The following is a 23,112-nucleotide window of genomic DNA, read 5'->3' as shown; positions in this document are numbered from 1 at the left end:
TTTTAAAAAAAAAAATCATGTTTAGAAATGTGAGGAAGTCACAAGCAAAGGGAGACCACACCATTTAAACTCACGTTTCTTGATCAAAATGATTTCTTCATCAAATCAACATTACATTATTTTTTCACCTCAGCACCACGATTGGCCCGTTTCAGACAGAACTGTAACATGACATTAAACAGAAGCTGTGTCGCGCCCACCAGAAGGAAGCAGTTCATTTCCCTGTTACACCGTGTACAAATGAAAAGACCTTGAACCCATTTCTAGTTGGAGATTCAAGCTGCCCTTCATACTTTTGGCCACCAGATGCCACCAAAGAGGACTGTTGAAAAGCTTCGAGTCATGAAGCCTTTCTGGATACAAGCTTTAGCTTCAGAAAGCTTCATGTGGTCATCACTAAAAATGTCTCTTACCGTAGCTGTTCTGCTGTGAAAACGTAGTTGTCTCGGTAAATCCACACCAGAATCAGTTCGTACTACTTCATGTGTTACACTGAAATCATTCCGGGCGTCTTCTGGAGGCTCCGTTAGCCTCAGGGAGCTAAGGAGGGAACACTGCTGGTTCTGATTGGCTAACAGTGCTATCAATCTCATGTTGGTGGCTGTCACTACATTCTATTGGCTGTCACGATTCGAAGGCGGTGTCAATCACTGAAACCGACCAATCATGACGGAGATACAGCCTTATGTCACCACAGGAGCTCCACAGCAGTCTGAGCAGCATCAGGACGCGGAACACAGACAGCGGTCTGGTTGGATGTTCAGGAAACTAAAGAGCTGCTGTATGTGGATGTATTGAACCCCATCAGTGATATACTAGTGGAATATATAGTTTGTACATGAGAACATTCAGATGGTCACCAGTGAGCCAGAATGAGAGCTCGCCTGAACCGTCTGGACTAAAAACTCTCTGATGTTGTTCTGCTTCACTTGATCAGAGTCACAATGTTCACATGTTGTCTGTGATCTGGGAGAGGTTCAGAGCTGCAGCTGGATCAGTACAAACATCATCATCATCCTGAAAATGTTTCCTCTGTGCTGTGTGCCGTCTGCATTTACTGTGAACCAGGAACATATAAACTGATATTTACACACCTGAACGCATCTTACTAGTGTTCCTTTGATTATGACACAAGAATCATTCAAACAGACCTTGTGGTTGCAGATAAACTCTGGTTATTATGGGATGTCATTGAGCTCAGGGCTGAGCAGGTAAAGAACTGGAGCTCAGAGCAATCAGAGTTCACGACTTTCGATAAATCTGGTGTCCACGATAAACGAGTGCAGCTTTGTTGCTCCTGTGTGGACTCGACCAGGTGTTTGACTATTTCCTACGATACCTGTCAGGCCCTCCCCCTCCAGCCCTGCTCAGTGGCAGCCTCTCCTTCCCCCTCCCTTCTCTCTTTTCTTGTTCCTCAGGTGGCTGTGAGTTAGGCGTGTGCGTGGTACGCAGGCAGGTGCAGCCTATTGGATAATCACCTGAGTGAACACACCTACGGCGGGCAGTGGGCTACCTGCAACCCATCAGCATCTCCAATCAAAGCCACATCCAGACCACTGCTGGACGCCGGACCGGAGACGACCAGTGTTCGTGTAGCCCAGGCCCCTGGTCTGGTCGGCTCATGTGACTTCTGTGATCCTAACCTCTGGGTCTCCCTCGCCTCAGGACCGGGCCCACGCCACTGCCCCGTCTGCACCCGGTTCAGGCCTCCAGTCTGTCTTCTCCTGTCGATCTGCTCAGTCTGAATCCATCATGAAAGATCCTCCACCTGTCCCCTGGATGCCATACCTGCCACGCCAGCTGTTCTCTGTCAGGCTGCCAGAGTGGCTCCACTCCGGCCGGGTCCTCACTGGTATAGTATAGTCGGTACAGTGTTTCAGGGATACCACTTGTTCATCCCTGAGACTATAGCTTTAAATGCCACTTTAAGGGAAGAAATAGAGAGTAAAGCCATCGTCTATCCTTCGATTGTAGCAGCTGGAATCCTCACACAGTAGCAGAGCTATCTTCCACCAGCCGGGTGCATCCGAGAAGGCCCTCCGTCTGAGACCTTGGCAGCCGAGCGTTCACGCCGTCCTGTATGTGGGCGCTGGACAAGACGTGTTCCCAGTCAAGGTATTTTATATAATGCTCACAACAAAAGGGTAAACTAACATTTCAGTTCAGTGTTTACAGCAGGACACGTCCCATTATAGAGCTGTGCTGCAGCACTCAACAAAGAGCTGAACAGGGACTGGCACCTCAAGCAGGTAACACTCAGGACTGAGGGATTATTAACAGGATAAGAAAGAATTTTTAAAAAGACTTGTTTTTCTTTTAGTTTTTTAGGTGTTACTGAATTCAAAGGCACTACTTTGGTTTTGGGGCTCACAAGGCTGGACATCATGGTTCTTAAACACTGTGTGAATGTCCTGCACTGTTTTAATCTGAATGCCAACAGCATGATTTATTTATTTTTCATTAAGTTTGTCACCCCAGCCACAAGTTGCGTCCATGTGCAAGCTAAATGTGTTGTGTTGATGAGAGACGGACAACGGTAGAGTGCATCCTGGAAGGCAGATCGTATGATTATCACAGGCTGGATTGTTGACTGTCTTTACTCAGACTGTTGCAGATGAGCATCAGTGAGGAGACCAGACAGGAATCCTTCATTCTAAACCATATAGTGCAGAACAGTGACACCATGTGACTGCTGCATGTCCCGGCCGGGGGGGAGGAGGGTCGCAGGGCTGGACGGGATCAAAGCGGTGGACCGGTACAGCGGGCTGCAGGGCTGGACGGGTTAACTGCATCGGGCATATCTCGTACTGTGGCATCTGTAAAACCTGCTGATTATCCTGTACTTGTCATATTGTCTCAGACACTGGCCATGTTGTTGAAACTTGGTTTCAGCAGATTTCATTGGTTCTTTATTTCATCAACTAGAATATTCTGAGACTGTGTGTGAACTGAGGATCTTTCAGGGCCTGTCGCCACAGCAACGAGTCCTTAAAGTCAAACCTGCCACAAGGAGAATAAACTTAGTGATCTGAAGCTCACCGAGTCCCTTTCAAGCTCAGTCGTCCATCAGTTCAGCTCCACATACAGAACGGGTTTGGGTTTGGCACATGTCGCTGAATCCAGCTCCTGGGCTTCACTCTAAAGACGTTTCCACAAGTCAGACAGTCACCTTTGCTCTGCCGAGTCCAGACATGTTCTGTCCTGTTTTATGGACATTGATTTAATGAACAACTGGATTATTAATGAAGACAATTTAAATCAAGTTGAATAGCCCCTCCAGTCAGCCTGACCGATGACACACGGCCAAAATGGATCTGATTATTACTGAGAGGGAAAACAAATATTGAGCATTTAGTTAGCTAGGAAAAGTCTGCCGTTTCTGATTAATGTGATCAACACTGAAGTGCATCACAGCGTTGTGTGAGCAGTACGCCTGTGAATGCTGCAGTAACACAGCACTGTGGTGTTTTTAGACCCTGGCTGGATTTATCTGCTGCCACTATGTCATGCAGCGTGTGAAGGAAACACTCTGATCCTAAAGTGATCTGCTGGTGTGAAGATGAAGAGGATCAGAGCTTCTCTTCTCATCTGCAAAAGTCTGAACCTCCAAACAGTGTCTGATGGCTGCCAACAGGGTGGACAGGTCACTGCAGGGACCGCAGTGGTCAGTAATCGTAACGCTGGTCTGTTATATTGTGACTTCTAGTGAAGACGTTCCTGGACCTGTGCTACCTGGGTCTGGTTGGTTCCTCCACAAATATGTTCTCAAGATGGAGTCCAGCCTTAGTGACCTGAGAACATCCTTCCTCACAGGCGTCTGTAGCTGTGTATTCCCTGTCCACCTTCCCAGTGTGCAGTCCTTGTGTGGTCCCCCAGAGGTCACTGTTTCTTCCTTTTCCCAGTGTAGTTTCCTTCTCACTTCCCATCCACTTCCTCCTCCTCCCCTTCCTCCATTCCCTTCCCAGTTCAACTCACTGGTGCGCTGCAGTTTAATGGTGGAAGTGCTCAGTCGTGCTATCGGCTGCTTGTTTCACTCGTGTTTCCTGCACATTAAAGATGTTGTTGTACATCTGTGTGGACTGCACACGTGCCCCACGAGATATTTGTTTTATGAAACATATCAAAATGTGTGTATAAGATCTTCAACATGTTCCAACCAGTGATGCTGCCCTACAGCTCCACTATCAGGTCCAGTCCTGTCTGCATTCTTAGACTTTCTTTTTATAGCAGCTTCAACTGTCACACACATGCTGTCACTGCCTTTGTCACGCAGACACATTCAGAGACACACATTTTGGTTGATAGTGTTATCTGAAAGCTTGGAGTGTGTCTGTGTGTGAGAATCAGTCACACATGGCAGCCCAACAACTGTGACCTATCAGTGACGGTGCAGCTGTCGCTGTCCAGACTGAGGTGGTGGGTGAGGTGGTGGGGTGAGGCACCGGGGTGAGGTGGTGGGGTGAGGCACCGCCGGGGCAGCCAGAGAACAGGAGCTGCTTTAAGTACTTGGAGGCCGAAAAAGGTTAAAAGTGTCGTTTTTTTAAGAAGCACTCAAAGGTTGTTGGTGGAAACACACGAGTCCAGTTTGACATTTAGGAACAGGATCTGTGTGCCTCAGTGCTCTTCAGCGGGGGTTGGAGCTGCTGGAAGGGACCATGGCAGTAGCTGCTAATGCTACATGATCTCGGCTGGACTTACACCTACAGCTGAGCTCGCTAGAGGACATGCAGAGACACTGGCTGTAGCAAATGATTTGAGATGAAATATTTTGCTCCATGGATCTTGTTTCCTTAACGTGGACTTTGCGGGGATGTCCAGAGGGATTCCTTTCAGCTTTGTTGGCAAAAGTGAGGTAAGTTGCATTTCTTTCTATTATCAGTTGAAGTCTATTTCAGGCAACTCCATGAATCAGCGTTTTAGTGGAATATCATGAATATCAAATAAATGCATATTCGTTATGATGAGTAATTACAGCGTTCTAATTATAGTCTCTTTCAATACCTGTTACAATGATGATTGCTTAAAGAACAAATGAATTTGCTGTCCTACAAAAACTAAATCAGAATGTATGCGTCTATCCGTAGGACAAAGACACACCAGTTGTACTTTTTTTGTACCTGCAGGGAAGTCCTATAATTAAAGAGGCCGTCCAAGTTAAATGTGGGTAGGAGAGGGAGGGGAGGTCTGTCTCATGGCCATCCTACAACCTCTGGCATGCTTTTATAACCCAACATCAAATGCTTCTAAACTTTCTGAACTATTGTTCTCAGTGTAACACATCTGAATACACCGGCGTCAGGACACATCGTCTTCCTGGAAATCGTACCTTGGCTTTTTCCTCTCTGTATGAGTCGTCACTTTTCCATCGTGGGTGCAGAATTGAGGGAAAGGATAGTATTAAACAGCCCCTACAGGAAGTCTGCAGCATGAAGCAGGACACTTGTTGCTTTGTAAAAGAGTGCTGCAGAAATGTGAAGGTAATAAATACATTCAGAGGACAGGGAAATTTTTATTTTGGATTTTTTGAGAAATTTAGATTTTAGCGCTGCAGAACTGCATGATGCGACTCGATAGTCTTAAGTTCAACTGGCCCAGCCTTTAAAATCTATGTAATCTCCAGTCTCTGGCCCATAGACCCAGGTCATTACAGCAAGGTGGCTGACAAAGAAACATTAGAAGACCACCCCAGTAATGGTAACCTTGGCTTGTTTTCAAGTTTTTTGGTGTCATAAAGTGTTATTGATGGTGTCTTTTGCCAAAATGCAGTCTGTAGATAGCTGTGATATGATTCTGATCGATGAACTCTGGTCATTTCAGTACCCTCTGCAACCGCCCAGGTCCAACATCGTCTGACGTCCCTGTGAGCCTAAACACCTCTGAACCAATGGAGTCTTTCTGAAGAAGCATTCAGCGATTGATACGGCAACCAATTGCCACATACAAGACGCAGTTTACGAAGAAGTCTGGAAGAAGTCAAGATGGCAGAAGGCTCTAGGTCCAGTCCCTGTCTCACCATCCCCTCCAAGAGGGCCAAAGCTACCAGTGATCGAGCTGCTCCAGACAATGGGGATGAAATGCAAGAACCCACAGCGCCAGTTTTCATCCGTAAACTCCGTAAAGCAGCTGTAGGAACAGGATGTGATATCCGACTGAGGGTGTCGGTGTCTGGACATCCAAAACCTTCGCTGACCTGGTACCACAACAACAAGCTACTTCCTCCATCAGAAGACCAGGACTCGGGGGGCCTGTGGATACGGGACTGCCGCACCAGTGATGCTGGCTTGTATACCTGCATGGCGACCAACGAACTGGGAGCGGCAGACTGCAGCGCTGTCTTGGCGGTTATGGACCTTGGTGAAGGTAATCACTAGCAACCCACACTGAGGTGTTTCTGTTCAAGAAAATGTAAGGACTGACAGCTAAAGCTTCATATATATATTTTCTTTTCAACTGATTCTTTAAGACTTAAAGTCCTCAAATGGAGCTACTTTTGTGTTTCCATCGTACCATTCATTCACTCCAGTATATTTCTAGATAATATCCTACAGTCTGCTAAAACCATTTCCATCAATGCTCAACATTTTGTCTTTTTAAAATTAAGATTTATTTTCACAAGATATTATCTCAATCTCTGAAAGCCACCAAACAACCGTCGATCAGAGATTGGGTTTTGAACAGCGATTGGTGCTCCTGTCTTTTATCTCCGTGGAGCAGCAGCGGGAAACACTTAGAATTAGCTTGTGGTTGTAAATAGAGACTTGGATCTGTTGGAGCGGGAAGAGTGTCACCTGCTGCTGCGTCTCTCAGCTGCACAGCTCAACGTTGGGCTGTTTGCTGAACTGCGTAAGTTCGAGTTTGGGCACATGGCAAGAACATTTCTTCTCTACGGATGTGTTGCATCTAGCTTCAGGAAAATTAGGAAATTCCCATTTGTCTGGAAAAAGTTTCCTCTTAGACCGTCTCCAGCTGCACATGATTTAGTAATGTCGTCGTATCAGCAGTGATATAATAACGCCACCAACAGGCACAGAGACACCAGCTTCTGGGTTTCAGGCTGTTTTGCTATCGTTAAAAGCAGCAACACACAGACAATGAGGTAAATATTCTCCCAGAACTTTCCTGTTCTTGTGTGAGATGGGCGGTCCTGGACCATCACTATGTGGACTCTGGAACGTGGTTCTGTTTCCATGTTGGAGGAATAGCAAAAGTTCATCAAGCTCCTGATGAAAATGAACATTTTAAGATAGAACTCCTAATTTTAAACGGATTAATAATGAGGTCGGGGCTGTTTTTTTTCATGAATATTTTGATTCAAATCAAATGAGCGTCAGAGTGAGACCACGATTAGACTGTACACTACATCAGCCTGTAAAGACATTGCTGCTGTTGCAGCTCTCTCAGACGTCCACGTTTAGAATACTTGGAGAGCGTTCTGCTCAGGATTGCTGGTCTGTCAGCACACATTCACACAGCAACACATGCAAGATACGAATTAAGTTTTTGAAGAACTTTGAACACAGGTCTTCCTGACATATCTTTCAGATCACTGAGCCCTCCTCTCACCCTTAAACCCCGTTATCTGGAGCACTGTAAAGCAGTCCTTCTGCTGGAGGTTATGAAGTAAACTTGCCAGTTGGAAGCGTAACGGTCTCCTGGTCTGCTTCAGTGTCCTGCTGAAGGACAGGTCAAGTATGATGGCTTTGAATGGACTGTATAGTTTCCTAGCGTGTCTTGTCACCTCTGGCTATAAGGACAGCGTTCGTCAGTGAAGCATCTGTGACTTTTTCTTTCCATGTCCCAGTCACTAAATTGAGTCTGAGCCCTGGTATGTGCACATACATGCTCTGTTTCTTAAGGCACGGTTTGCCGAGGAGACATACTGCAAATATTCACTTCAGTGCGTGAACATGTCACGCCATCTGCATAACCGCAGCTGCTCGAAACGCTCACAATCTTTGAAGTGGCACTTTTCTGTTTGAAGGGCCCAACAAGCAGTCGGCAGAAATGATTTTAAAAGTGAATTTTAAAGCAGGCCTGTCAATGGGATAAAACCACAGCACTGAATTGTATATACCAAGGACATTAACATCACACTGGGAGGTATAAATACTCCCAAACAGTTTGCATCATCCATTGGAGTCCTTGTGTAAAGTAGCCGGCCGTAGCTGGCAGTGAGATCATTGTAGTGCCGGTACATTGGATCATCGTTCTGTTGGCCGGGGGAGAAAGTTGACAGTTGAGCTCACATGTCAGCAGCTCTCACAGTCTGAGCTGCACACATGGTCCAGCTGCCGTATCGCTCAGCGCCTCCATGCCGCTCTCCCAGCGCTCATCTGTTCCTCACGGAATAATTCTCCCTTCCTCTCTCTGCTACTGTCAACTTGATCGAAGTTAGCATTTAGTTTTATATAACAATGCAGCAAGACACCTTTTTGGACAGTTGTCTTTCCTATTTGCCATTTATCCATTTTTATCCCTCTTTGGTCTTTTCCGTTGTTGTTTTCTCTTTCTCTATAACTGGAGGTAAAGCCCTGAAGCTTGGCCAGACTTGGGTCATCAAGATGAAGAGCTGCTAGCTGACTTGCTTGAGACCCTCTGAAGACTTGACCTAAAAGCAAAAGCGGCACAAGTTTTGACCTGGTACAATGAAAACTAGATGTGACGGTGACACTGAAATGTTCAATTGTGAGACCTGTTAGGGTTCGAGTTTGGGTTAGGGTTAGGCTAGGCTTAGGTGAATGTTATGGTTAGGGTCCACCCTGGTAAGGGTTAGGGTTCGGGTTAGGGTCCACCCTGGCTGACCCTGGGCTCACACATAAAGAGACACTGTTAACACAGCTGTGAAAGGAAAATGGTCACACGTAATTTTTATTGTCAGCATCTTGATGACATCATTTCTTAAGTAGATTTGTTGCTTAATTAATTCAACTTTTATCAGAGTTGAACAAAAACGTTCACTGTCTGTTTGTGAGCATTTGCATGAATAGCAAACCGGTTAAAGACAGCTAAATGACGTTTTCCTCCTGTTTATCCATTCCTATGGAGTTTCTGGCTGTTGATCTTCCTGACCTCTGCTCTCTCTCCTTGTGGTTATTTGTGGCCCGGTATGTGCCGTGCTGGCCACAGGGCTCGTGCTCCAGTGATGTGTGGATGCCGCCGGCCCCCGTCTCCGATTGCACCAGCAGACATCACAGATAATTATAGCATTGCCACGGTCAAGACGCGGCACTGTCACACTCAATCACGGTCAGCGTGATGACAGAGATACAGGGAGGGTGTGTCGTCCTGTTTGTCTGTTGTGTGTATCTGCCCATGTGAGTCCTCCGTTTTAATGGCTGCTTTTGAACATCGCTCAGTGAGTCAGACAGTCAGGTCTGCCACTTTAAGATATCACTGAGAGATGTGACCAACCAGGAGCCAGGCTGGTGCTGTGTCACCAGTCTGGATGAGCTTACTGACGTCACACTCTGGTGTAGAGCTTCTGATTCACATACTGTCAGGCTTCGAAAGGCCAGACAGGCTGTTGAAAGGAAGCTCAGGACACACAGGACATTGATCACCGACACTGGTTGTCGTACTGAGACACAGTAGCATGAACCTGTCCAATATGACTTGCAGTTAATCATAAGATCACATTTGAAAAGGTCTTTGTCGTACCTTTACAACAGTTGGGGTCAGGATCCTCCAAGGACCTGTGGGATAAATCTGACTGCTCATCACATGATTAACAAGAAAGGAAGGACCACCAACATCTGCTGCCCAGACATACCAGGTGTGTCAGAGATGTTCCAGGACTGGTGTCACAAAAGGCAGATTTCAAACCCAAACTCCAAACTACCAGTGTTCCTCCTCCCAGTAACCCTCCTGGAGTCTACCACCCTCCTAGGATCCTCTCAGCTCCGTCCTCACAGCCATCTTGATGTCGTCCACGTCTTCATAACGGGTCTCCTTGATGAGCCCTTGAGCTTGGGGAGGAGGAACCAACCCCACGGAGCCAGGTGGGGTGAGTAGGGAGGAGATGTTCTTCTCAGCAGGAGCTGTGGGATGCTCAGGGCGCTGTGAGCAGGTTGTCATGGTGACGCAGCCTCCACTGGTCCTCTTCTGGATGAAGCAAACGCTGCAGCATCTCTCTGTAGACATGCTGGTTGATGGTCTGAAGGGAAGAACTCCTAGTTTGGAATAGACCTAGAACTTTCCTGACACACCTCATAGACTTTAAAAAGTACATTTAGGACTAAATACCACCGGCTGACAAGGAGCTGTCGCCAGAAGTGGTTTTGTTTCCAGCGTGTCAAAGACGGGGAAACGTAGCAGAGCAGTCACATAGTTTCAGAACTTCAGGTCAGCAGGTCTCTGCTCATATCTGCTGTTTGGTGTAAACAAGCCGGAGATGTTGATGCTGCTTGTGCACAGTGTCGGCTACAGTGTTCAGACCCCTCCCTGCCTTTGCTGGTTTTCCAGGCTCTCACTTGAACTTGACACATAAATCTATTTTCTATTCTACTATTTTAAAAAAGATGTATGCATTCCTGCTGCGTTGCTGAGAGAGATGGTTGTGGTTTAGCCATAGAGCCTTTGTGTCCCGGAAACGGTCCAATCAGGTCGATGTAGGTTTCTAGGTTAAGACTGATGACATCAGTGACCAAACCTGAAGTAGTGGAAGACAAAATATACTCCAATGTTAAGTTGCTAGTATTGGTGAAACTCTCAATAACATTTTTTTTTAAATAACACTGCTACTTAGATAAATGCCGTAAGCAGCAGTATGAACTCATACACAGCGTACTCTAGTCAGCAGGCCAGTCAGGAAAACACATCATTTTTATAGGATTAAAGTGAAATGTAGTATTGTCCTTATTTTACATGAGCCGAATTGTTCATTGGATGCAGCTGGATGACAGTCAGTGGTCAGGGATTGAATGTCATAGTTGGCAAACTGAAGTTTGTCTCGTTTGTACTGGGACAGCAGGACATGTGCAGGTAATGTTGGCCAGTTGCCCTTCAGAGAGCATCAGCACCGTTCTGTCGTGGAATGAGCATCATGTCGTGCGTCTTCTTGGAGCCCATGAGGAGCTGCAGATGCATCAAATACAATGTTGAAACCACCGGAGCACAGAGGACACTGATTAGTAGGAATCCAGGAGACAGAGCTCAGATTTGGAACCGTTTGTACATTTGTACGACATTTATAGTAAAAAAATAAATAAAATAATATTTCTTGAGATTACCAAATAAGTCAGCGATATAAAACGTAGGCAGGCTTACTGTCGGGCTGTTTCACTTCCAACTTAGTTCAAGCTCAGTTACTCTGGAAGCTGAGCTGGTCCAGGGTCAGTCTCAGCCTGACCGGAGTCCCTGGACACTGAAGGACGGATTCTTCCACACGAGGACATTCAGGTCAAATGCTGCTGTTGTACATATCTACATGTTGGCACATAGATTCCTTTATGGCTGGGAACACTGACAGAACAAACATGGATATGGCACAGGTTTTATCTACGTTGCCAGATTCTTCCATGTAGAACATTCCTGACGTTACTCAGATTCCTGTAAAGAACTTGTTATTGCACAGATTAGTTAAAATGACAAACCGTCATGTGGATCCGCGATAGGCCCGTCACTGTTCATCATGATGTGTCATTAATCAGCCAGAAGACTGATGAACCAGTTCTGCTGTGAATGGACGTTCACATGTCATCATTTCATAACATTTTTCATTTCAAAAAACGTCAGAGATGCAGTTTTCCAGCAGCATTTAACTCCAGTGGTAGAACATGTGTTCCATCACCTGAAAACCATTTCTGAAGTGTGTCCGGGTCCAAGGAGGCTTCAGTGTGCTGTGCTCAGCGTTTTGTAGTCACACTTCTAGTTCTGGTGTCAGGATCCCTGCTTCGGCCCCAGCCTGGCCCCCTTTTTGCTTCCCTCTCACCCAGCCTGGGCCTCAGCCCTGTCTCTGCCTCCTAGCTCGCCCTCCCACCTCGGTCTGCTGAGTTATGGAGACAGCTTTGGCTATCAGCTCACCTGAGCCCAATCATCCACCTCCTGCTACAAAAGCCCTCCTCAGTCCACCACGCCCAGCCAGACCACATTCCTCCCTCATATTTCTGCTGGTTCCTGCCCTGCTTCCAGCCTGTCTGCCCCCTCCGTTTTGTCCCCTTTTGTGAGTACCCCCGTCTTTGTGGATTCAGCCTAGTTGTTAGATTAGTTTTTATGAGACTTTCTTGGGTTTTCTCTGCTCTTCCTACTTCATAGTTTTCTCAGGTCTTTCTATTTTTGCCCCTTTCTTATTCAGTTTGGCCCCCCCTCTGTTTAGCTGCCTCCCTCCATGTTGGTTTCTCTAATATCTCCAGCTAAACTTCTTCTAGGTCGTCCTCAGACGAGCCCTCCATCGTTGTTTCCAGTCGTCCCGATTCTCCGTACATCTGGCCAGTTTGTTGGTACTTTGTCTGCCTGAATGCCTGAACCTGGGCTCTCAGATCCCCCGTGACGTTTAGGAAGTGCCCACAGTGATGGATATTGGCATGTTCAGAGTGCACTGGTTGTTTGAATGTATTCATTTAGTCACACAGTGAAGTCTGAACTTTTACATTTAAAACAATATATTTTTATCTCGGACAAGGGTGTCATATTCACCTCCAGCTTCAAGGCCTGAGCACACAGCTTAGAGAAACAGATCCTGCAGCGCTCTTACTGTCCAGCGATGGATGGGAAGTTGCAGCACAGCAGTCAGAGGGTATTGCAGCGTATTGGCCGTGTGCTAGAGTTTCAAAGCTCCCTGTAGTTCAGGCAGAGTGGCCCACAGAGGACAGCAAAGGTCATTCGCTTTCTGTCTAGCAGCGTGTTTAATCTCCTGCTCTGACTGGGGAGGGGAGGCCGGCTCTCTGAAGGGGGTGCAGAGGGGCAGTAGCGAGCAGCCAGAGGGGGCGTACTCTGCATGACTGGAAATAACCCGCTAAAGCTGGCTGTCAAAGTTTGGACTTTGGGGGAACAGGGAGCGGGTAAGACTGAGACATGGGCTGAACATGATGAAGTTTAAGGCAGCACATGCTTGTTTCACCATCTCACCATATGTGCTGCAGAAGAGGCCATTTTGAAGACATCACAACAAGAGGAGCTGAAACTGGGAGATGTCGGCCCGTTGGAGTCAGTCTGAAGACGCTCCTTGTTCCTAGCGGCCGTCGATGGAAAACATTTCTACTTGGAGAAGTTGTTCTTGGCAGCCATAAGCATCTCGTTGGCTTTTAAAGGATCCAGCAAAGAAGAACAAGAGCCATGCTGCGAAAGGAGCTGCTGGATGCACGGAAAGCTTTGAGGACCGTTAGGGAAGGAGTGAGTGGGCCGAAGAGCAAGCACCAGAGAGGTGAGTGGGAGCTGGTGTCAATACAAAATGTGGACCATGACAGCATACAGCGGTTTGTTTAGGATCTATAGCAGGAAGTCAGAAGGATGACTCCACTATCATGGAAATGAAGACACGGTCATACGCTGGAGGCCGCTGCTGCTGCTGTCTGATTGGATGGAGCGTCTCTGTCGTGTGCTCATGGACAATACTCTTAGCTTGAAGCTACAGCAGCCTCAGCTTGTTTTGTGAATATAGTTGCTTATAAGAGGGTTTTTTTCTTTAAATTTCAATTAGGTCACATTTTAAACAACTGAAAGAACATGCAATGGTTTTTAGCCAAGAGCTCGAGGAAAGCAGCTTGTGTGTGACAGGACGACAGCAGTCTGAAGAAGATGTTTTATTCAGTGAAGCTCTGCAGTTATTTGTGCAAATTGCTCAAAATTTATGCCACAAATTGGCACCTTTATGGAAACCTCAAAAGTGAAAGAACTTGCAATGCTGAAGGCGATTATATTTGATCACCTTGTATTTGTGGACAGTTCTTCTGCAGAACTTTGAGCCCATTTCTGCTGAGACAGTGTCGATGCCACTCACAGCCTGGCATTCAAAGTCTTTGCGTCTTTACTGTCCTCTTGTATAGATGGCTCACATTGTTCCACCACAGCAGAAATACAGCTGCTATAGCTGCTTGATAATTCACATTCTGCAGGCGTTATGTTCAAGTGGATTAAGGACGCAGTGCCACTAATTAGGTTCTGTATTCTCACGAGGCAGCTGAGGCAATATGCGAGGCTGAAGCGTTGCTCTGTCCTGTGTTTGGTCTGGCACATGGTGTGTTTGTGTTCCATCCTGCTGGTCCACAGTCACTCACAGGAACCCTCAGGGATTTGATGGGGATTAGGTGGTAGCATCGAGTTGCAGTGTGACTGTCATCAGAGGCAACTGTCATTTGGGATTTCCAAACTTCCTCCCAACATGAGCTTCCTCGTAACACCACCTGTGTTTCTTCAGGTTTTTTGGAGTCAAATGGAATTAACTGAGGTTTGTCTCTGTTGAGCGGCTGCCAGATGTGGTGTAAGGTGTCGGCTTCATCTGTGATTTGGTCTGCGGCTACATAACTTGATATCTTCAAGCATATTCACATGAAATTGTAGGTTTTCTTCACAATTTTTAATACAAGACACATCAAAAGCATAGTATTGAACACAACTGCTGGTACTTTGCATGAACCTGCAGGAGCAGTACCGCTGAGAACCCACAGCCTGATGCAAGTCCAAAATATGACTTGTTTCTTTTTCTCATTTTTATTGTCATTGAATAATAATGTGAACCAGAGAGGTGAGGCCCAAACTATTCCTGCAGTACGTACAGCTGACATCGTTCAGAACCATAAACTACGTTTCTGTGTGAACACTGTTCAAACACAGGGAGAGGCGTGTCGGCGCCGAGCCGAGCCTCGGACCGCCCTCGGCCTCACGCCGCCTTCATGCCTGTTGCTGTCTCTGTATGTCCCAGCATCCTGCTGGCAGACTCGTCTCTTCTACACCCTGACTGTCCACAGTCTGGCTGATATCTAATGAACGTGTGTGACATATTTAGTCTTTGCTGATTGGACATGAAACCCAGTGCAGAGGCCCACGGTGAGGCCGACAGCACCGCGCTGCACTGAGGCCCGATGTGGGCCCAACAGGTGCTGGTTGCTTCTACCAGAGGCTCTGGGAGCCCATCAGTTAGTGACACCACACAGTCCAGGGAACTGCAGCGGTCCGTTCATTTTTACTTTTTGTTCCGACTGACTCGAAAAATGGAAGATTATAAACCTAAGCTTAAATTTAAAAACAAACCTGGTCTTTGATTCACAGTGATAAATAAAGGCAGACCAACACCAGAGCTCAAAGGTTTACTTCATTTACAAATAAAGCTGTAAAAGGTTTCCAGTTTTACCAAAAAACAATCCAACACTTCAACACTGAATTTAGACCTGACATAATATACTTAGTTTTTCTCGTTACCCTTTTGTTGAACTCTGTACTCATACCGATTTAAGCACCAGAACAAAAGCTCTTAAAGAGTTCTACAGATTTCATTAAGGTCAGAATGTTCCGCTCTGTGCTTCATTTGTACTGGATGAGGATCAGTGATGGAGTTTCAGATGGAGAACACATGGAGGGTAAATGTCTGCTCTCTACACATGCAGCGGTCCATCTTAGCCAAATATCTGGAGCTTCGCTGTGTGTGTATGAAACAGAACCAGCAGTCAGCTGATGACTAAGCTTCTCCTCTGGGTTCATGTGTGACTCTGAAGGCGTCAGCGCCTCACCAGCCATGAACTCCACATCACTGGATGAACTCATAATCTGAAGGACTGTGTTCAGAAAGAAGCTTCTTTTTGCTTTGCTGTCTTTCTGGAGGTTCTCCTGAAACCAGTGTCTACAGAGTCCACCGTGTGATTCTGCTGACTGTGTGGAAAGCTGAACAGATTGACACAGTTCTGAGCAGACATTGGTCCAGTTCTTGTGCGTTGCCCAATCTGAGTACAACATAGAGTCACTGAGAACGGACCAGGTGGGAACAGCTCTAAGAACCTACTGCACGTTACCTCGATGTGTTCATGATGAGGTTGTTCTTGCAGACGTACATGTTGTTGAATGTCTGTTGGGTCTGATCAGACTGACGGTGATCACACGGTGATGTAACGGCAGCAGATCTGTTCTCCGTTGCAGAGAGACCTGCTGCTGATGAAGCTGTATCCTGGAAGACGTCCATCACGGCTGCTTCACACCAAGCAGCCTCTGTCACAAAATCAATGGGTTTCCGTAAAGTCTCCTCACTGCCTTGTTGTTTTAAGCTAATTAAACGACAGCACGCTCCAGACTGCAGCTGTCCCAAGTCTTTTCATGCTCATTCCGTGTCTGATTTGTCCATGCATGCTGACAGTGCAGAAGACGGATTTTGCATCATGACATCAGGCTCACTCAACAGAAACATCTACATTGGAAAAACTGCAGCTTCACCTTGTTTGCGGAGGAACGCCAGGTACGTGTTGGAGGTCAGTGGTTACGACTGGGTTCTGTGCATACTGAAGGTCGAAGCAGTGCCATGGACAAGCATCAGATCAACCAGATTCATAACAGATAAATAACACCGACTCCTCTTCTCTTCATGTCTGACGTGCTGTGATGTCCAGCCAGAGGTTGGTGGACGCTGACTGGCTTGAGTGACAACAGATGCTTCCAAGCAGCAGCAAATGGACGCTTCGTCACCATACCTGGCTTCTCATTGGACGATGGTCGTGGCATCTTGTGTTATGATGGGCTTATTGATCCAGGGGCATTTGAACTATTACCTGGGGGTGTATCCCATATCACGCATAAAGCATTGGTATTGATTGCTTCCCTCTGCCGGACCGAACGCCTCTCTGTGGTGATGGACGGAGGAGTGCGAGGCGGTGAGGATGAACAGAGGGAGGCTTGTTAAAATAACCGTTGGAAACTGCAATCCACCGCATCTGTGAAAAGAATAAATTCAAATGTAGTTATGTTTTTAGGAAGAAACCGTCTCCTGCAGTTGGGTAACAATCAGCAGATAAATGTTCAGGAAAGAAGAATGAAATCCACGTTGACCCAGCAAGTCCTGCTTCACAGCACCAGTAAATCTCACCTATTGATGGTGTGTTTACAAGGCCGTCGGCAGTAACGTGCCTCACTTCACAGCGCTGACATGTCGTTCCAGTGAACAGAAGAGCCGTGCTAGGCGTGGCGGCGAGAACTAGGTCTGCCTGCAATTATTTTTAGATCCATGTGATGGGGAGGTGTGGGGAGCACAGGAATGTCTGAAAGAAGAATTAATGTGTGTCAAAGTGTGTATTAGAGACCGAGAGAGGCTGGACGGACGGAGGAGGCAGCGAGATGGTGGGCAGCAGGTACATGTTCCTGTCACGTTTTGGCTGCAGATCAGACGTCCTGGAGGAGAGGCTTTCGTAATGTTCTCTCTCATGGATGCAGAAATAGACGTCAGGATGGAGTCAGTGATGGTTCAGTGGGATGAAAATAAGACAGCTGTAGAGGAAGGCACAAAGTCCTCGCCTTGAATTAGTGGAAATATGCCAGCGTTGGTCATTTCTCTGTTAGCAACGGCTCTCATCAACCTTCTGATACTAAGAGTGCATCAGAATGAGCTCTGTCCACTCTGTAATGGCTCAGAGACCAACGTAGTGAGCAGCTGCTGTGGAGCGTTCAGCCACGAAGGAGGCAGATGTTTCCCTCAGGAGCTGTTAGAGGCCAAATACAGACAGAAGGAAAGTGAATATTTGAGCTTCCAGTACATTTGTGCTGTTCAGCAACTGTTAGATGAACTACAGCTGGACAGCAGGTCGAGTTCGGGTCCTCCAAACAGGAAAACCTAAAGACAGTCAATGAATGTCATTTAAATGATGTCAACAACAGCTTGATGTGTTGTTGTTGCTACAAATAATGAATCACTTGCTTAAACTACACAGTCGAGCTGACGAGTAGCCATGAATTGGATTAAAACATTTACTGAGCAGAAAGTCAGATATTTGCTTGTTCAGCGTCACAGATGAGAGGATCTTCCTTTTTCTTTCCAGTCCCCGTTCGCAGCGTGTCTTCAGACCGTTGGCGACACCAGACGACATCACCGGGACTCGGTGTGTTTTGTTGTTTTCTTTATCATTTCATTGCCTTAATGATTAATCCTTAATCATGACTAATGCTGATGAAGAGCGGCTGCTGTGTGGAGGCCGTGACCCATCGCTGACTACAGCCAGCAGACATGGAGCAGATAAATAATTAATGCTTCGGGTGCTGCTGAGGGCTGCTGCCTTCAACAAAGGAAAGGGGACAAAAGGCTCAAAGACAGAGGTTGAGGGATGTGTGGTATTCACGGCTGCACTTCATAGTTATCAGAAAGCCCATATCTTGGACTCACCCTCGCCTTCGTCTCTGATGTGTGGCCGTTTGGCCTCGTCTGTCCCATCATCTCCGGCTGACTCTCCTCCTCTTCGGTCTTCTCCCCACCGTCCTGGCTCCTGGTTCTTATCTCTTTGTCACTCTCATCTTTCCCTCCCGCTGCTCAGAGAAAAACCAGTCAACATGCTCCGCTGAAGCCGGTTGTTGTCATTTCCTCCTCCTGCTCCTCCTCCTCCTCCTCCTCCTCCTCCTTCCTGTTCTCCACTCTCATCACTGCAATCAGGACCAACACAGCCCTTATGCTCTGGCTTCCAACCCCCACCTCCCCTTGTTCTGAGTGGCTTTGACTGGGGGAGAGAGGGGGAGTCGGACGGAGCAGCTGAGAGTCGCCCTGTGAAGGCAGCGCTACGTCAGAGAGGGACGCGCTTCACATCAGCGGATACACTGGCAGACACAAAGACACCTGGTTTGGGCTGATTTGCTTCCTCCAGCTCTCCTCCTCGCTCGCTTTCTGCCTGTCTTGCTGCCAGACTGGAGAGTAAACACACCCCCGCACAAGAAGAGGCAGCCCAACGCCGTTTGAATCTACATTTGTTTCTAGCTGCTGTTCTTCATGCCACACCCTGGGCTTCTTCAGCTTGTAGGGATGTTTTTGTGAGCTCATGCCACAGGTAATCTTGTCCGCTTGACAGGAAGCAGTACTTGAAGATGAAGAAAATTTGGTCCAAGAAGAGATTTCAGGTGAGTTTGCTCCTTTTATGAAACGCAGATGTGTCCAGTGAAGGTGTTTCTGAGCCGTATCCGTGCTCTTCTTGTTTATTTAGATGTTTTCTTTACATATTCAGACGGTATGCCACACCCTGTACCTAATACTGATGTAAATGTGATGGCATCAGTCAAATAAACAGCAACAGACAGGCTCAGGACTCGTTAGGGAACACATTAATAATAATTAAGCATTAAATGTGGAACAAAGTTGTGAACTAATGGGTTCGTGCTGTCGTCTGTTTTGTTGATGACAAATCAGGACAAGCTAACAAAGACAGAAAGTGAGCTCAGGAAACCTGTGGTTGCCAGGCACAGCCATGTATTTTAGCGTACTGTAGGCAACATACATCAGACCTTCACTTTGAAACCTGGATTTTCGGGTTTCGAGACATGCTGTACTCGGTGAGCTGTCAGGACTCCCTCTGCTCCCTCTGGAACCGTCTGCACCAGCTTTGTCTTCAAACATGGATTCAGCTTCAGCACTTGTGGCAATTTGTAAAAAACGAACAAAAGCATGTAGCTCAGGTTGTGCAAATTAGGGGCAGATGAAAGTGTGTCAGTAGGCTACGCTCCACGGAGACAGGAGCATCAGGACAGCCACTCACAAGGGTTAGGAAGTGAGCAGAGCACGAGCCGGAGCTGCTCTGCATCAACACAACACCCCTGAGACGTGTTCTTGTGCTTCCACAAGCACATTTGTCAAAGTAACGCTGTTGGATTTGGATTGTGACCACAGCATATTTTTTGAAGTGTTTGCCAAAGCCAACATTTCAAAGGGACGCCGTCTGTGGCTGGGCTCTGCTGATATGACCGCCTCTAGGGCATAACAATGGAGATCACGACAACATGGAGGCTTCGGGGGGAGAGAATCTGTCCAACAGCAGCTACCACCAGGCAACACTTCATCAAATTGGCTGACACAAGAACATGAACCAATAGGGAGCGTGCAGCTAACGTGGGGGGATGAGTGTCGATGAGTCACTTTGTGCTTCTTCTGCTTCAGCAGTGAGTCACTCTGAGGAGCTCTCCTTGGTGCTGATTGACAGACTGTCCAGGAAGCAGTTTCACCAACTGCTTCATCAGCACGGACACCGACTCCCAGATAGCCTCAGGAGGTTGTCACATAGTTTTCAGTGTAGAGATTCATCTCGACTGTAGACGACTGGAAGCTCGATATGAGCGTTGACGGCTGCTTTAGGAGTTTGGTTGTGATCGTCTGATCTCATCAAACAGTTCTGGAACAGTCTGCTGACTGGATTCATGCTTCAGAATGAACAAATGAAGTGGATGAAGCTGTTTTGGGACATGAGTCAGACATTTGAACTGTTTTGTCTGATGATGGACAAGCAGCAGACCACGTGATGACGGAAACAGCCTTTAGCGTGAACGCTGGAAGCAGCAGGAGAGTCCCAGGATGGCAGCTTTTACAGCATGTCACCAATAATGTCTCCTTTAAACCTCCACTTAGATCTCAGAGTGTTCATCAGCAACTTCATTTGCTGATGGACATGAGATGCAAGTAGAAGCTGCACAATCACAACCAGACCTGTTCTATGGGTGAAGACGAGCTTTGGTGCTCCAGATCAGTGATTCATCAGGACCTTCTGTCCTGATATATCTTCTGGATGACACTGCGTCGTGTGCTCGAGCAGCGTCTACATGATGCCAGAACAAAGGGAGTAACGGGAGTCCTGTCCACGCTCAGAGTGACGGCGGTGACACGGCGGGACTTGAATGTTTAGTTTCAGGCCCAAGCGCTGCTGCTGAATAATGCGTTCTGCTCTTGTGTCTTGTTTCAGAGAACTGGGCACTCCACGCGGACATTTGGCAGATTTACCCATGGTGTGTTGTCAGTATGAGCTCTATTCTGTTGTTGTGCTCTGTTGTGTGTTTTTTTTCTGTTAAAAATCTGAATTACTGTCAGCTTCTGTTTTCCTCTGTTGTACTTTAGCCTTGGACAGCATGTGCTCCATCTTGATTGATTCTACTAATAATCTGTTGTACATGGAAGTTGTAGAACATCTATATTGCTTCAGTGTGTTTCTGTTCTGACTGCTTACAACAAGAGTGGGTTCTCTTATTGTACATCCACCCCCACAAAGTAATCATTTTGTCATCAAGCTGCTGCCTTTCTGCATAAAATCCTTGAGTGAATAATGTCTGGCCTCCATCATTTATGCTCTAATATTTGGCAGTATTTGTGCAATCTGTGAGCGAAGCCAAACCAGAGGCTGGCCGTGCTTGACTCAGAATCCTGTTTACATTGCAATTCAAGTTGTACACTGAAAGATATTCCCTCGTAATTACACTGCTGAGTTGATTTCATGGCCCGGTGTGCGAGCTCTTTACCTTCATTGGCTACAGATGGGTGGATCTACATGCCCCTGAAAACACACACATGCTGCTGGCAATGTGCACAGTTAACGCTGATTGTTCACTGGCTTTCTTACCATTAGGCAGACCGTCTGGAATGATCTGATAAGGATCTGACTTGATGTGAGGCGCGATGAGGTGCAACCTGTTTGTGGTTGTCGTCCTCCTCCTTCACAGGCTCTCTAACCAGTGAACGTATCTGTCAGCCACCAGCAGTTTGGCTGGTGATTTTAGACTCTAATGGGTACGAAGAGGATTGGTCGTGTGGGTGAGAGAGATGCTGGTTTCCATAGTAACGGTGCTCTCCCGTCTGCCCTCTCTTGCTGCCACTATGGAAGCGAAGTTTTCCGCTCCTGCCGAAAGCAAAGCTATGGTAAACCTGCCTGCCTCGACTCCTCCACCCCTTCCCCTCCATCTGTCCACCTCCCACTTCATCTGCTCTCTCTGCTGATGTCATCTGCTTCGTTGTGTTGGTGGCCTTTTCCTTCATTGTGTCTTCTTGTGTTGAGTGTCTGAGTTCAGCTCCCTCTGTCACTGGTCTGCACTGCCGCCATCGCCTGCTCACGGCCTCTTCTCTCTTCCTGAATGATCCTCGTATGTGTGTTTCTCTTTGTTTTCAGTCATTTTCTTCACCCCTATTCAGAAAATAATCATCTGTTTATGTAGCCCGTCCTGTCAGAACTAGACTGTTACTGGATCGGGTTATTTTGTTCAAGTTCAAATGAGAAATAATCATTTTCATTCCTGGTAACATTTGAATCTTCCCAGTGATCTATAAGTTGTAAATACAATCCTTTTGCAAACACATCATTTCTCTAAAGAGGTCATGAGTTTGCTTTTTCAGATGGAATGACTCTTGTTCAGGTTTTTTTCTCTCCTCGCTAAATCCGTCCCACCCTGCTGTTCAGCTACCAGTCAGACTGATCCAGAGCTGGAGGAACACCACCTTCCATGTCAAATGTCATTTTTACCTGGACTCTTATGTTTGACTTCCTCTTCTCACTTTCCTCTCATCCTCTACCTCAGTCTCCACCGCCGATGTCCATCTTTGATTGTTATCTTGTTTTTTTCCCTCAATTCCAGACTCTGAGACCACAGAGGATGAAACCACAGAACCTCAGATGGAAACCAAAGAGGGGCCCGGGAGGCACCAGGACAAGGCCGGTCGCAGAGGACCTCCAGGTATTCATGTTCAATGATTCTGACATTCATGGAAAGTCTCAGCACTTCTTATACGAGGCAGCTGATACTTGTCTTTCACTTCATATGTTCTGACACTAAAAGCAGCATTTCTACCAGAAGGTGGTCCAGAGTGCAGCGTGCTCATATTCAGCTCCTCTTCAAGCCTTCTTTTAATGAAAATCCGTGTGATTTGCTGCACCGCTGCTGCTGCCAAATACACACTTGTGCAAAATTATGATTCAATGCAGATTGATAGATTTAATGGAGGTTGTTATCAGCTTGGCCCAAGACGTGCGTTGGATGAAATCCGATATGGCAGAAGGCATTAATCCCTCATGATGTGATGTAACGCTGTGACACACTGCCCTAGTTTCAGCAGGAACCTGTCTCAGGTTCAGACCTCACTGGGAGCCAAAAACCTGTTTCTGCTCCATGAGGCTGAAGCTAACGGCATCAGTTACTGCCCCTAAAACCTGTTTCTGCTCCACCAGGCTGAAGCTAACGGCATCAGTTACTGCC

At 46.9% G+C, this 23,112-nt stretch overlaps 1 protein-coding gene across 1 annotated transcript in view; it reads left to right on the top strand.

The window, feature by feature from the left end:
• The first annotated feature begins 4,466 nt into the window (after positions 1-4,466).
• Positions 4,467-23,112, top strand: part of LOC103358966 (striated muscle preferentially expressed protein kinase-like) — a 51,013-nt gene continuing 32,367 nt past the window's right edge. Inside the window, exons 1-3 of the mRNA XM_008284128.1 lie at positions 4,467-4,852; positions 5,818-6,360; positions 22,495-22,593. Of these exons, the coding sequence (XP_008282350.1) occupies positions 5,979-6,360; positions 22,495-22,593 (481 nt within the window). The 5' untranslated portion in view covers positions 4,467-4,852; positions 5,818-5,978. The remainder of the gene's footprint in view (positions 4,853-5,817; positions 6,361-22,494; positions 22,594-23,112) is intronic.

Source organism: Stegastes partitus, unplaced genomic scaffold, assembly GCF_000690725.1.
Source record: "Stegastes partitus isolate 25-593 unplaced genomic scaffold, Stegastes_partitus-1.0.2 Scaffold348, whole genome shotgun sequence".
Taxonomy (NCBI): domain Eukaryota; kingdom Metazoa; phylum Chordata; class Actinopteri; family Pomacentridae; genus Stegastes; species Stegastes partitus.
The sequence above is the reverse complement of the archived record's forward strand: the minus strand, read 5'-3'. Positions and strand labels throughout refer to the sequence as shown.